This window comes from Berkeleyomyces rouxiae (genome assembly GCF_048999995.1).
Source record: "Berkeleyomyces rouxiae strain 22BRR77 chromosome Unknown BrBRR77_ptg000001l, whole genome shotgun sequence".
In the NCBI taxonomy this organism is placed as follows: Eukaryota; Fungi; Ascomycota; class Sordariomycetes; order Microascales; family Ceratocystidaceae; genus Berkeleyomyces; species Berkeleyomyces rouxiae.
The window spans coordinates 4,399,903-4,413,474 of NW_027396491.1; the positions used below are offsets into that span (position 1 = coordinate 4,399,903).

Sequence of the window (13,572 nt, forward strand, 5' to 3'; positions counted from 1 at the left end):
ATAGAAAGTGTATAACATCTAGACGTGGGACACGAACTACGAAGGCTTGTTCTCTGTTTTTTTGTTTCTTTTTTTGTTTCCTTCTTCTTTTACTATTTCCTTGTTTTGTTTTTTTCCTTCTCGTTTTCGGCATTGTTTAATATTTCTGCTTCATACACGGCGCTAATGATCACGAAGGTCGACTCTGACAACATAAGAACAGGAGAATAAATCCCCCCCAAAAACAAAGACGGGCATGAACCATTGAAGAAAGTGACAAAGCAAATATATAAAAGAAAGAATGGCGATGCTATTTATTTAACAGGACTTCAAAAAAAAAAAGAGGGCGGTAGAATAATGAGGAGAAAAAAAATGCACACTGAAGATATCCTGCTCGAATGACAAAACAGCCTACTTGGAAAGGAAAAAAAAACATTAGACCAAAGAAAGACAGTTGTGTATGAAGAAAAACAAAAAAAAACCAAGGAGAGGTCGTGATAGATGGAAAGAGAAAACACAAAAGGTTTGCTCGCGAAGAAAAAAAAAGAGGTGACACAGCTAAAAGAGCCAGGGCAGGACAGCCTGGAGGCATCATGGTCACCGGGGGGGGGGGGAGGGGGAGAACGGAGCCGGTCGTCTGCCAACTACAACTTTTGTATATACATACATGCTGAGCCCCGCCATCCAAGACAGACAGCCACAGGGCGACGGAACAAGAACAAGAACAAGCCGTAGTTTTTACTGCGGAGAACTCTTTCCATCCTTGGTCTCGCCACCCGTGCTACCGGCACCCTCCTTTTTCGACACAGACCCGCCGTCGTCGACAGCAGCGGCAGCCACGTTCTTTGCGCTGCGCTTGCTGCTGCGGCGCGAGACGCCCGCCGCGCCCTTGGAAGCCGAGGAGGGGCCAGCGGGGGTCTGCGTCGAAACCGGCGCCGATGCGGTCGAGGCGTAGTGGCGGTTTGGCGTGCCGATGCCGCCGGGGGCGAGCAGCGGGCGCGTCTCGTTGTTGATCTGGCGCTCCTCGCGGTACCACAGGCGGTCGAGCTCGTCGGGGGTCTCGGCGTAGCTCTGCGGGTGGGCCGTGTAGGGGCCGGGCAGGGCGTCGTCGTAGGCTTCCGAGAAGGTGCGGCAGAGGCCGCTGGGGCGCTGGGGCACGGCGAGCGAGGCCTGCTGCGAGCGGGCAGCGCGGCGCGAGGCGCGGGCGGCGGCGCGGCGGGCGGCAGTGGCGGCGGCGTTTTCGCGCGCAATCTCAAAGTACACGGCCATGACGAGCAGCGAGCCCTGCATCAGGGCTGAGAGCACGTAGATGCCCCATGTGCTCCAGCCGCGCAGGCCCAGGCGGCCGTACAGGCTGATGGCAAAGACGATGCCGCCGGGGGTCTGGATGCACATCATGGGGATGCTGAGACTGCCGACGTGCTTCAGGTGCCAGGTGGTCCAGATCTGCGGGAGGTACTGGACGGCAGCGAGGATTGCGGCCATGACGCCGAGGAAGTCGGCCCATATGTTGAGGTGGTCTGGGTTGTGGAGGGTGAGCACAGTGCTGACGGCGCCGATGACGATGGCGAAGAACAGGCATATGGAGCCTATGACGATGGCGGTGTTGCGGCTGGTCTTGGGGTCGATTTCAGCTTCGGCGTCGGCGTCGGTCGGTTGTTCAGGGCTGGCTTCCCGGAAGAAGATGAGGTAGAGCAGGAGACTACGGGCAGAGCCGGTGAGCGGTTGGGTTAATCGGCAAGAGAACAAACGGCATAGGAACGGACTCACATGGCAACATAGCACAGCCATTGCACGCCCAGCTGGGCAATACCCAGCAGCCCAACAGCACAGTCAAAGCCGTCAACGATCTTACAACACGCGATGTCCTGGCGCGAGGGCTCGGTCATCAGGATATTGGCGAAGCCGGCAGTGGCCGAGGTGGTGCCCAGAAGCACAAAGTAGGGCGAGATACCCTCAGCGGTGCGGCGGGAGTAGATCCGCCAGTGCTGGGGCAGATACGAGGCAAGAAGACCAACAACAAGGAAGCTATAGATAGCGGGTGAGGGGGAGGAGGGAGGCGGTTGTTAGCGACAGGGAACTTCTTTTTTTTTGTGGACTGCGTTGGGCTCGCTCACACTGATGCAAAGACGTTGGTGAGGTTCGGCTTGGCCATCAGATCGCAGCGATCGACGGCCGACGCAGCCGCGAACAGCGTGCTGGGATGCGCCGGGGAAGCATCCATGGTGGCGGGCTGGAGCGGCGGCAGAGGGCGCTGGAGAATTCGCGAAGCCTGGAGCAGCGGTGTGCCGGCAATGAAGTTGTATTTCTGGTGATGAGAATCGGTGTTTCAATGGAGGCGGTAGTGGCGACTTTTTTTTTTCTTTGTTTTTTAGCTCAATAATCAGAGCCAAATATGAAGAAAAAAAGTAGCGTAGCAAGCAATGGCGCCTAGTGAAAACGAACAAAGAGCGCAAAAGCAGACTGGGCTCAGCGCACACAATCACGCACACAAGAGACGAGAAAATATAAGAAGATAAAAAAATCCGGGGGTCGTGGGGAAAGTGGTTTAACTAGGCTTTTCAGGCCCAGCAATGACGTCGGTTGCAACTGATTGATTTGACGGCCCTTTTTCTACTCCAAGGGGCCACACCTACCTCAAGAGTAATCGCCCATCACTAGAAAACGAGGAATGGAATACAGGGATGTGCAGGCTATTTATTGTCCTTCCTCCTGTAACTAGCTATTTGACATGGCTGGCGTGAAACCAAAGGCAAGGACCAGCCCCGGATTTCAGTTACGCGCCTCTATTCGCCAACCCAGCCAACCCTACATGAACGAAGTGGGCCTTACGGCCAGCCGTTCCTAGGGTTCTCTAGGGTTGCCTGGTAGGGCTGACGACCGGCCAGTTGGTTGCCTGTCTCGCTACTGAAACTTTGGGCACTCGCTCGCTTAGCCTGCGCTGCACGCCGCCGTTGGCCACTGCGCCATGGACTCACCACCGTCTGACCGCGCGAACCGGCCTCCCATCCACCTCGCCGCTTCGACACACATTGCGGGCCGCTCGCCTTCATCCAGGGAATCTTCTTCGCCGTCGCCACCACCAGATCCATCGCCGCCGCCCTCTGCATCGTCTGCATCAACGGAAACTCTGCGTTCTGTCTCGTCTGGTGGTCGCATCGCCTCTGATTCCACCCAGACTCAACCTGCGAAGCCCTTCTTCTACAAGCATATCCGGTGGACTGCTGATGGCACCTCGTTAGTTGGATGCACTTCTGCCAACACTGTAGTCGCCCATGTTGTGCCGCCCGACTTGTTATCCTCTCCCACACCGTCGCCGCTTCCCACCCACGGCACAATCCGCCTGCCGTCTTCCTCCAACATATTCGAGCCTGCACCATACTTCTCCCTCGACGAACCTTCCACGCAGCTTGTTCTGGTCGGGACTAAAGATGCGCCTATTCAACTGTTCCATCTGTTCCCCAGCAACACTGCACTACCCCCCGTCGCCGGGTATAAGCTGATTCGCTATGAAACCGAAGCTTTTATACAGCCGTCAGCTGCCCTATGGCTCAGCCCAGGCTCCCACTTTCTCGTAGGCTCCATGAATCGTCTGGACTACATCGATGCCTCACGGCCAGGCACTGCCAGCCCACTGCTGACCATCCACACCATCCCGTCGCGCCGGCACATTTCCAAGGGAGGCGGCGTGGGAATGAAGGGGATGGTTTCTGCGCTTGATATGAGCACGCCCAGCAGCATGGGCTCTGATGGTCTTCTTGCGGCTGGTACGTGGACGCGATGGGTTGGCCTATACGATATTGCACGTAGCGCGCAGGCCATCGGTACGTGGTCTATTAAAGACGTCGCCGAGCGGGACTTGAGGCATGATGCTGGCGGGACCGGAATTATGCAGGTCAAGTGGAGCCCATGTGGCCGCTATCTACTCATCAACGAGCGCCAGACGAGCGGCATGTTGGTGTATGATATCCGCGGAACAGGTAAACCGTTGTGCGTCCTATCTAAGGTAAACAGAGACCATACAAGCCAGCGGGTCACCTGCGATGTGTACCAAAACACCCAAGGTGGCTTTGAAGTGTGGGCTGGAGACCAGAGCGGTATGGTGGCCGTATGGGAAGATGTTGCCAGTGTAGATGGCGTACATGAACCGGCATGGACTTGGAAGGCCCATGACTGTGCCGTCGGCAGCACGGCAATGCACATGTGTGGGTCAGTCGTGGCTACGTGTGGGGGTGCCTGGGAAGTTGGTTCCCATAGAGAGGAAGAGACTCGAGATCAGGTGCCGACTCGGGTTGTGGGAACAACAGGTGTAAAGATATGGAGCATTGGAGACAATGGCGGAGAAAAACGTGATGATGATCGCCATGGAGACGATACTTCAAGTAGAGACGCTTAGACTTTCAATTGAAGATACCCATGTATTGATGTTTAGCACTGGGCGTGTCACCTCCACCTTCTGCTCAAGGCAGTTGAGATTCTCTGGAGCGAGCTGGGATCGGCACTGAATATTTCGCTGAAATGCTTGACTTTTTGCTCAGTTGTCATCTGTGCGAATGCTACCAAGCCCTTGTCTTGCCATTGTCGCTCCAAAGTTGCTACTAGTACTTGTGCTGCGCATACATTCAGGCCACACAACCTGAAGAGCCTTTCCCAGCTTGACTCTTCGATGCTAAGTAAAGGTGATACTTGCAGGGTTTCATGCTGCCGGCTTCCAAGTAGATATACAACCCACTTGGCTACATTTTCGTCCACCCCACCGACCAAGCTAATTGACACATTGTTTGGCAGGGAGGGAGAGAAACAACAGAGGTCAGTGTATGCCTCAACTTCATCAGGTTCAAGTACTGGGGCGCCGTGGCCTTCCTTGTCGTTGGCTAGTATAAGGAGTTGCAGATTTTTGTATAATCGACTGACTTTTTGTACGCGTTGGTGGACTTCTGCTTTTTGTCGCGTGATCATTGAAATCGAGACGATGAGAATGCCAGACACCGAAGAAATCGATATATCAGCTTCAAAGCAGAGTTCTGATGTTATATTCCGGGGCTGTAGCGATGTATGAGTCTTATTAAGCGCGTTGAATCGACTGTAGTTACGATCGAGTAGCTCAATATTGGGTTGAAGCTTTTGAATGAGGCGTGTAAGTTTAGTGCCTATGGAAACTGAAACGAAATAGCGTCCAGTAAGGCGATTCATAGTAGGTGGCAAGCTTGGAGCTACATGGGGTGTAGCGGCGAGAGCGGCTTTGGATACTGAAGATGGGGCATTACTATGGGTTGTGATTTGTCGAATTCGAGGCGTCTGCGATGAAAAGAAAGGACTGGATTTCGGTGGGTTCCTTTTAGAAATGCTCATGATATTCATAAAGTTCGCAAGATGCTGGCCTGCCGAACTGTCGTTGGAAAGATTTGGAAGGGGTATTGATGGTGATGGGAGTTGATTCTTTTGCTGAGTCGACCGCAATCGCTTTATCGCCATGACGTCTGCTAACAAGTTGCTATGCCTCTTTTGTGGTGGAGCCATGGTAAACCGTGTAGGTGATTTTTGGCGGCGCGCTGGACTTGATGGATTTGGAGTCGATAGCTTTGGCAGCCTCTGAGAGTCTACAAGACTTGTGTGTCTTTTTAAAGGCGCGTCAAGTGCTTCGGTCAAGGAATCAGAGCTTGGGAAGAATTGAGACGCATATCGGAGAGTGGACTTTGTGATATGAGGTTCAGGGGGCTTTGTACGACTTGAGTGAATGATGGCTTTCGGTGGACAGACTTGATTAGACACGGGTTGAAGTTCGTCTTCCTCAGCATCTGTGTTCAAAAAGGTGAAGCGATTGGTCGAATCCCAAATATCGTCATGAGCAATGGGGTCTAATGACAGGTGTGTAGCCAAAAGCTCTTGATGGGAGTCAATATCCTCAACTACTGCCCACTTCTTTGGAAATGAAGGCAATAGTTTCCATGGCAAGCGATTAATAGATGAGTTTGGTTCTCTTTGGAAAATAGAGAAGTTAAAAATGCCGGGAAAGACTTTCGTAATATGGAGGAATGTTTCTTTAGCATTACCACACAAAAGTGCCCATAATGGAACCGGGCAAGTAAAATCCATTACTGGGGCAGTCATTCGTAGAGCTGTTTCGCGATAACGAAGCCTTTCCTGATCTAGTGACGCGTTGACAGCTTCAGCCTTCGACTCGAAAATCTCCCACAAGGCACCTTCTATAACAATATCCTTATTGACTTGGCTGTTCCTCCAATCTAGCGAATCCTCCCCATATGTTAACTGTGTGGCTAGTACTTCATCTTGCGTTAAATCGATAACACAAGGAGTTGCTGTACGTGGAGGAAGAATTGAGTCTAGCTTCAACAATGGAAGGTCAATTTTGATGCTCTGTGCATTGGCAGTTTGATAAGGTGACGATAGTTGAGGTAGGAGGCTTGTCAAGGCAGTTTCTAATGCTTCGTCTCCAATATCATCTTGAGGACAACTTTTATTCATCCCCTCAATGGCTGCTGCCAGGTCGAACTCGATGAGTGATGGGATATCGGAGTCGGGTGAGAATAACTTGGCAGCTTCTTCCGATGGCACAAAGGGCTCAAAGACTTTTTGAACTGGGCTCAATGGAGGAGAGAGAAGACGGACCTACGAGATTCAGTGTTTGTCAATTATTAAATAGTATGGAAGAGATTTTTGTAACTTACAGCTGGAGCATGCCGGGTCATGAATACATCATCATAAGAGAGCGTCTCTTTGATATCCGCTAATGAACTTTGCAGCCATTCATCAGCTAAATCGAGAGACTCCAAGGTTTCAAATTCGGCCTCGCTTTCTAGAAGACATAGCAAGTGAACGGCGCTTTCTGGAAATTCCATTCCCTCGTCATGGGTTTCGTCCACTGGCTCAAGCGGTAGCACGAACTCTTTGATATCGAAGTGCTGGTAGCAACGCCGCATCGCGAAAAATTCCGCCAGATCGCGGTCATTATCGCTGCGAAGCAGTGGTAGCGCTAGTTTTATATTTCGTTCTATCACAGTGTGCATGAAGGTTGTAACAGAATCACTGTCAACCGGAGTGATGTCGCCTCTAATCACATGGCTTGCGTAGCCATCGGATTCAAAGCTTTGGTCGTCGCTAACTACGCAATGAGGTATCAAAAACCCAGGAAGGTGATCGTCATTTAGAAGGTCGACGTCCCAATAGCTGCGCCTTTGGTGATGCCTCAATATCTTGTATGGCTCCAACAACAGGGGCTCAAACAGACCGTGGAGGCGGGCGTACTGCACAGAGTCTACATTCCCAATCTGGGGAATGTATTTGGCAGCTTTCTGGTGATCAACATGTGATGAATCGGAGAGAGGCCATGAGCCGAGTTTGGGAGACAGACTTGAGTCGTGAGGGTGATCAGACATGGCGGACGCAGGGTGATGAATGTAGCCAGATCGCAAGAAACGGCGGAGTCATCCAAACAAAGAAAACTCTTGCACGGCGATACATGGGCGCTTGTCCGATAAACAATGAAGCAGTTACCGAAGTACAGCTCTCATCGGCTTTTCATTTTGCTGCCATGTCCCGTTTGACCTTTCGCGGGCCCAATAAAGGCCAGCCACCAATGAGCGGAATGCCTTTGGCCCCAACTGCTTTGCCAGAATGACCACCATTACGTGCTTTGGAAAACCTGCTTTGCGAAAATCCCGTAGTTTCTCTTCTTGAATAACGCTCGCAATTGCCCATTTGCGCGTTTGGCCGCTCTTCCCTTTGCTGGCCCGTCTACTTCGCCGGTGTGGGGCTTGTCGTCGCCTGCCCGTGCACTAGCTTGGTGCCCCACTCTTGGCCAAAATGGCACTTGCGTCACGTCGGATCACACCTTGTTGAAGTCAAGGCAAAAGTCTGGTCGCACCTTGAGCTTCCCCACAAACCGGGTCCTAATGAAACCGGCTATTCTGCGCCTGCGCTGAGGCTTTCTTTAAACTTCGCTTTGCCACATCGCAAATCCACGTCTGAATGTGTCTCTCTGCTCACGCACTTCACGATGGCTTTTTTCGCACCGATACACCGCCCAACCAGCGTGAGGTACTCGCTCACGGCTCGGTTCACCTCAGAAATCGAAGATGACCTCGTCATAGCGTAAGCCACACTCGGCCCCCGTGGAGTTGCAGTGGTAGCTAATCTCGGCCTGTAGGACTACCAATCGCATCGAAATTTGGCGCATTACCGACGACAACGCTGTCTGCCTCCACTCGCGCATGATCAACGGGACTATTGCCACCATTACCAAGTTGCGACCCAAGGAAGCCAAACGCGACATGCTATTCATCGGGACCGAAACACACAACTACATCACAGTCTGGTGGGACGAGGTGACGAATCAAATAGAAATCCCCGAAGTCATTCGAGGAAACCCATCTGAATACTCACGCGCTACAGACAGCTCAAACCGCGCATTCGTCGACCCCACTGGCAAGTTTATAGCATTGCTGCTTTGGGAGGGCGTCATCTCTATCAACAGAGTTGAGGAGCGCCCCAAGGCAAAAAAGGGCTTAAAGTCTCTCCGCTTCCTGGGCCAGGAACGGATATCAGAGTTGTTTGTCAAGTCGGCCTGCTTCTTGCCATCTATCACGGGCCCTCGGATCGCATTTCTATATCAGACTGAAAGTGATGAAGAGGATGCCCGCGTTTCTATATACCCTGTCACATCCGACGATAAGCAATTACAGATCAATGAATTTCACTCCAAGGACCGCGAACACCTTTTGACCCTCCAGGACCCCCACACCTCGATTCTGATTCCCGTCCCTAGCGAATTTGATGAGAACAACCGCTACCATGTAAGGCGGGCAACATCTACCGCGAATCGTGCCTATCTAGGCGGCCTGATTGCCGTTGGAGAAACAACCGTAGTATACATGGATGGCTTAAGTTTCGAACAAGTCCAAATGTTCTTGCCAGAAGCAACCCTTTTCACTACTTGGGCGCAAGTTGACAACCGCACTTACATTCTGGGCGACGATTACGGCTACCTCCACATACTACGTTTGGTTACCGAAGGAACTTGGGTCATGCATATCGAAACATCAAAGATTAGCCAACAGGTATCTCGGTCTTCAACATTATCCTATCTGGGCTACAGTGTGGTATACCTAGGCTCTCACTATGCCGACTCTCAGCTGCTGCGGCTAGACTTTGAAAAGTCCGAACTCGAAATTCTCAATGCCCCGAATTCATTCGCCAACAACGCTCCAATCCTTGACTTTGCCATAATGGACATGAGCAATCGCAGCAATGATGCGGCGCAACGGCCCGACTTCTCCTCTGGACAGGCACGCATTGTTGCTGGCTCTGGAGTATGGTCTGATGGGTCTTTGCGGTCTATTCGGAGTGGCGTGGGTACCGATATTGTCGGTGTCATGGACGATTTCAAAAACACCAAAAGTCTGTTCAGTCTTCGTGCTAAAAGAATGGACAAGGACAACATGATTGTCGTGTCATCCTTGATCGACACTAGAGTCTTTGAGTTTGGTGTCGATGGATCAATCGAAGAACTCCAGTCTTTGGCATCCCTTGACCTCAATTCCCCGAGTCTTGTTGCGAGAGATGTGGGCCATAATATTGTACTACAAGTTACCGCTTCATCCGCAACACTACGCCATAAGTCTAGCGGCCAAGTACTAAGCAGCTGGGAGCCAGGTTCCGGAAACTCTATATCCAACGCTTCCGCGAACGACGATTACGTTCTCATTGTCGTCAATGGCACCAAAGTCATATCATTAGAAATGACTAACAAACTCTCTGCAATTGGCGAGGTAATCGAACCTCTATCCGATAGTGACAGGGACGAAGTTTCTTGTATCGCTACTTCACACGCTTTACCTAATATTGGAATTATTGGTTTGTGGAAGTCAGGAAGCATATCCCTAGTCGCATTGGAGACGATGAATGTGGTTGCTACCGTTTCTATTCCAAAATCTGAAGATAGTATAGCCGTCCCTCGTGATATAGTTCTGACACAGATTCATCCACAAGGTCAAAGCGATCCCACTCTCGTTGTGGCCATGGACGATGGAGTGGTGATGACTTCTTCCATTTCGCCAATGGACTACTCGGTCTCTAGTACTACGACGGTTGTTCTAGGAACTCAGGAAGGGCGATTGCATGTTATACCACAACAAGGCGGTACCAACACTGTGCTTGTCACCAACGATCTCTCGAGCCTGATTTATAGCGAGCCAAATAAAACAGCGCTCGTATTTTCCGCTACAACCATTGAGAATGCCACGAGCGTTGTGTCATTCAATTCGGACGCATTCCCAGATTCTCTTGTCATTGCAGCTAATGATCAGCTTTTGATTGGCGTCATCGACAACCAGCGGCGAACTCACGTTAAAACTCTGCCCTTGAAGAAGACCATTAGGAGATTGGCTTATATTCCTTCACAACAAGCCTTTATCCTTGCCTGTCTGTCTAAAAGACTAGAAAGAAACGAAGAGATTGTTGAGTCTTCATTACAGCTGGTGGATGAGATCATGTTCAGTCCACTGGGGGAACCGTTTACTCTAGAACACGAGAGTCATTTACAAGTGCCTGAATCACTAGATATTCTCAAGTTCCACGATGAGATTGAAGGGGACGTTGAAAGAATTGTCATTGGCACCTCATTTATTGAGGTAGATAGCGCTGAAGCTGGCGGCACTTTGACAGTGTTTGGTATCGATGAGCAGAAGAAGCTTTTTTCCCTTGCTACATGGAGAACTCCATCCGCCATTTCCTCGATCAAAGTCAAGGACAATCTCATATTTGTGGGTGTTGCTAACGGCATTCGTGTCTTCAAATACACTGAATCGTCTGCCAAGTTTGGCCACTTGGAAAAGGTGGCGTCCATCGGCTCCATCCTATCTCCAACTGCTATGGATGTTTGCGGAGACATGGTAGGCATTTCCGACCTGACCAAGTCGGTCTGCTTCCACCGCTTGGATCTGAGTAAGGCTCCTAGCGAACGCCTCAAGTTTGTTGCACAGCACAGACTCAGCCTGTGGCCTACTGCCTTGGCTTGCGTGGCGCCCTACACATGGCTCCAGGCCGATGCAGAGGGCAATGTGATTGTGTTCAACACGGAACAACAGGAAAATAGCAACACCGGGCTGAAGTCGAGCAATGTTGACTATATCAGTGCTGTCAACATTGGCGAACAGGTCAACACATTGCGGCCCCTGAACATCAGCTCCGAGTCTAGAGGATTGCTTGAGGCTCAAGCAATTATGACTACTGTAAGTTGCACTCCTAGTTTGCCAAGTATTAGATGGCACTGCACAACACAAACGCTAACATTTGCATGTAGGCTGAGGGCGGTGTTTATCTCTTCGGGATTCTGCAGGCCCGCTACCGTGATGTCATGGTCGAGTTACAGGAACGCATTACACAGCACATCAAGACCCTGGGCGATTTGAGCTTTGCAGAGTATCGAGCATTCCGCCACGAGCTGATTACGGACAAAGAGCCCTTGAGCTTTGTTGACGGTGAGCAGTTGGAGAGGTTCCTGGAAATGAGCGAGACGATGCAGGAGTTGGTTTGTGAAGGACTGTATATCAGTGTGGATGATGCTCGGAGATTAATTCAGAGCCTAAAGCAGTTGCATTGAAGCTGCAATAAGTAGAAATAAACAGAGCTTGATAGCTCCATCATGTCGGCGTATTGTGGTTGTGTATGGAGGTTGACGTCTCTGAGAATGCAATCGATACAGGGATTGCTGAGAACAGACGTTCTGTGATTGGCCAGCCAATGTGACTCTGCATCCCCGATTCCTCAGCTCCAGCCGATGACTTGTGAGGCGTAAAATGGGTCGGGTTCCGCCGGGTAAACCACGCGTATGATCTGAGGACGTACAGCCAATCAGACAGCGCCAATTCAAAATCTAGGCCCGCTAGAGCAGACCGGCCAGGCGCTGTCCCAAAATTTTACTGGACAATTGGGGCCGCCATCCAAACACCAGTGTCTCATTGGCCTGAGGCATCCACTCACCCACTGCCTGTGCTGTTTTCTGGCACATTTTAGAGAGGGGAGTGGCCTGTGGTGTTTCCACTCTTTGGCTGCGTAGCCTGAAAAAACGCCGTCTCAAAATTACCATTCCTGCCGAATCACAGCAAAGAAGAGAAAAAAAAGATCTCAGCCTTTCTTTCCTTGTTAATTCCTTTTCCCCTCCGCGAGTTTTCGGACCTCTCCCACCGCGAAGCATCTCCACTCCTTCGACATCTCGACGACAGTTTGCCCTTATTGGCTCCGGCTTGATCTCGAATCACGAATCACGAATCACATTAGTCCTTCCGTCACAATGGCCTCGCTCTCTGCTTCCCGCCTGGCCGTCCGCGCCCTGCCCAAGACAGCCGTTCCCGCCGTCCGGGCTCTCAGCTCAACTGCCGTCCGCGATGGCGGCGCCTCGGCCCCTTCGTCGTCCTACACCGCCCCCTTCAAGGGCGACCCTCAGACCAGCCAGATCCCCAGCTTCGGCAAGTACATGAGCAAGAAGCCCGAGGGCGTCAACAAGCTCTTCGGTTACTTCATGGTCGGTGCTATGGGTGCCGTCTCGGCTGCCGGTGCCAAGTCGACCGTCCAGGGTGAGCAAAGCCTGATTTCCCGCCCAATTGGTGTTCGGTGATGAGAGAGGCGCGATTGCCGACTTCTCTTGTCACCGGACATCCGCTCGACCGGTGTCGCGTACCCAAGGCCCATATATACTGACGATAATCAGAGTTCCTGGTCAACATGTCTGCTTCCGCCGACGTCCTGGCCATGGCCAAGGTCGAGGTTGACCTGAATGCCATCCCCGAGGGCAAGAACGTAAGTCGCATCTGACCGTCCCCACTGCCGCCGCTGAGCACCCATCTAACAGGAATCATGCGAACAGGTCATTATCAAGTGGCGTGGAAAGCCCATCTTCGTCCGCCACCGTACTTCCGCCGAGATTGACGAGGCCAACAAGGTCAACGTTGCCTCCCTCCGTGACCCCCAGGTTGATGCCGACCGTGTCAAGCAGCCCGAGTGGCTGGTCATGCTGGGTAAGAAAATCCAAGCCCATCTTCCATGTACCGGGTGCGCTAGCTGTGTGGCATGATACGATTCGGAATTCGCGGAATCCGCCAATTCGGCTTTCCAAAGCCATTGGTTGGCGGCATTCCAGCGAGAACATCACACATGTCTGTCTAGCATGGCTGTCTACAACTTGATTGTTCAGACTACGCTGCCGTTATTGCTTCAGCCTCCCCCGGCCAAGCTACCACTACCCGCGTCACTTCTCTGCCGCCAATGCTGACTGTTTTCTTAGGTGTCTGCACCCATCTGGGCTGTGTGCCCATTGGCGAGGCCGGTGATTATGGCGGTTGGTTCTGCCCCTGCCACGGTTCTCACTACGACATCTCCGGCCGTATAAGAAAAGGGCCCGCTCCCCTTAACCTCGAGATCCCCCCCTATGACTTCCCTGAGGAGGGCAAGCTGGTCATTGGTTAAACGGAGACAAGAACATACACTCGATTATACCAAAACACAGAAAAAAAACGTTGTAAAATGCGTCAATTGGCTTCCTGTCTCTCTTCTCTCGGGTTTATATTCATGACTTGA

General features: G+C 51.7%; 5 protein-coding genes across 5 annotated transcripts; 3 read left to right on the forward strand and 2 right to left on the reverse strand.

The window, feature by feature from the left end:
• Positions 1 to 717: 717 nt before the first annotated feature.
• Positions 718 to 2,203, reverse strand: BROUX77_001231 (uncharacterized protein; the record flags this gene model as incomplete). The annotated part of the gene is made up of 3 exons (XM_073745638.1): positions 718 to 1,681; positions 1,750 to 2,007; positions 2,097 to 2,203. 3 exons carry the CDS (start codon positions 2,201 to 2,203, stop codon positions 718 to 720), a joined length of 1,329 nt encoding a protein of 442 aa, XP_073609466.1.
• Positions 2,204 to 2,947: 744 nt separating this feature from the next.
• On the forward strand, positions 2,948 to 4,375 carry BROUX77_001232 (uncharacterized protein; the record flags this gene model as incomplete). Its single annotated transcript, XM_073745639.1, has 1 exon — positions 2,948 to 4,375. One exon carries the CDS (start codon positions 2,948 to 2,950, stop codon positions 4,373 to 4,375), a length of 1,428 nt encoding a protein of 475 aa, XP_073609467.1.
• A 2,260-nt stretch (positions 4,376 to 6,635) lies between these two features.
• On the reverse strand, positions 6,636 to 7,376 carry BROUX77_001233 (uncharacterized protein; the record flags this gene model as incomplete). Its single annotated transcript, XM_073745640.1, has 1 exon — positions 6,636 to 7,376. The coding sequence occupies one exon, from the start codon at positions 7,374 to 7,376 to the stop codon at positions 6,636 to 6,638; it is 741 nt and encodes a 246-aa protein (XP_073609468.1).
• Positions 7,377 to 7,996: 620 nt separating this feature from the next.
• Positions 7,997 to 11,599, forward strand: BROUX77_001234 (uncharacterized protein; the record flags this gene model as incomplete). Its single annotated transcript, XM_073745641.1, has 3 exons — positions 7,997 to 8,091; positions 8,147 to 11,228; positions 11,300 to 11,599. The coding sequence occupies 3 exons, from the start codon at positions 7,997 to 7,999 to the stop codon at positions 11,597 to 11,599; spliced, it is 3,477 nt and encodes a 1,158-aa protein (XP_073609469.1).
• A 690-nt stretch (positions 11,600 to 12,289) lies between these two features.
• BROUX77_001235 (uncharacterized protein) lies at positions 12,290 to 13,461 on the forward strand (the record flags this gene model as incomplete). Its single annotated transcript, XM_073745642.1, has 4 exons — positions 12,290 to 12,572; positions 12,707 to 12,795; positions 12,863 to 13,013; positions 13,280 to 13,461. 4 exons carry the CDS (start codon positions 12,290 to 12,292, stop codon positions 13,459 to 13,461), a joined length of 705 nt encoding a protein of 234 aa, XP_073609470.1.
• Between the last annotated feature and the right edge of the window lie 111 nt (positions 13,462 to 13,572).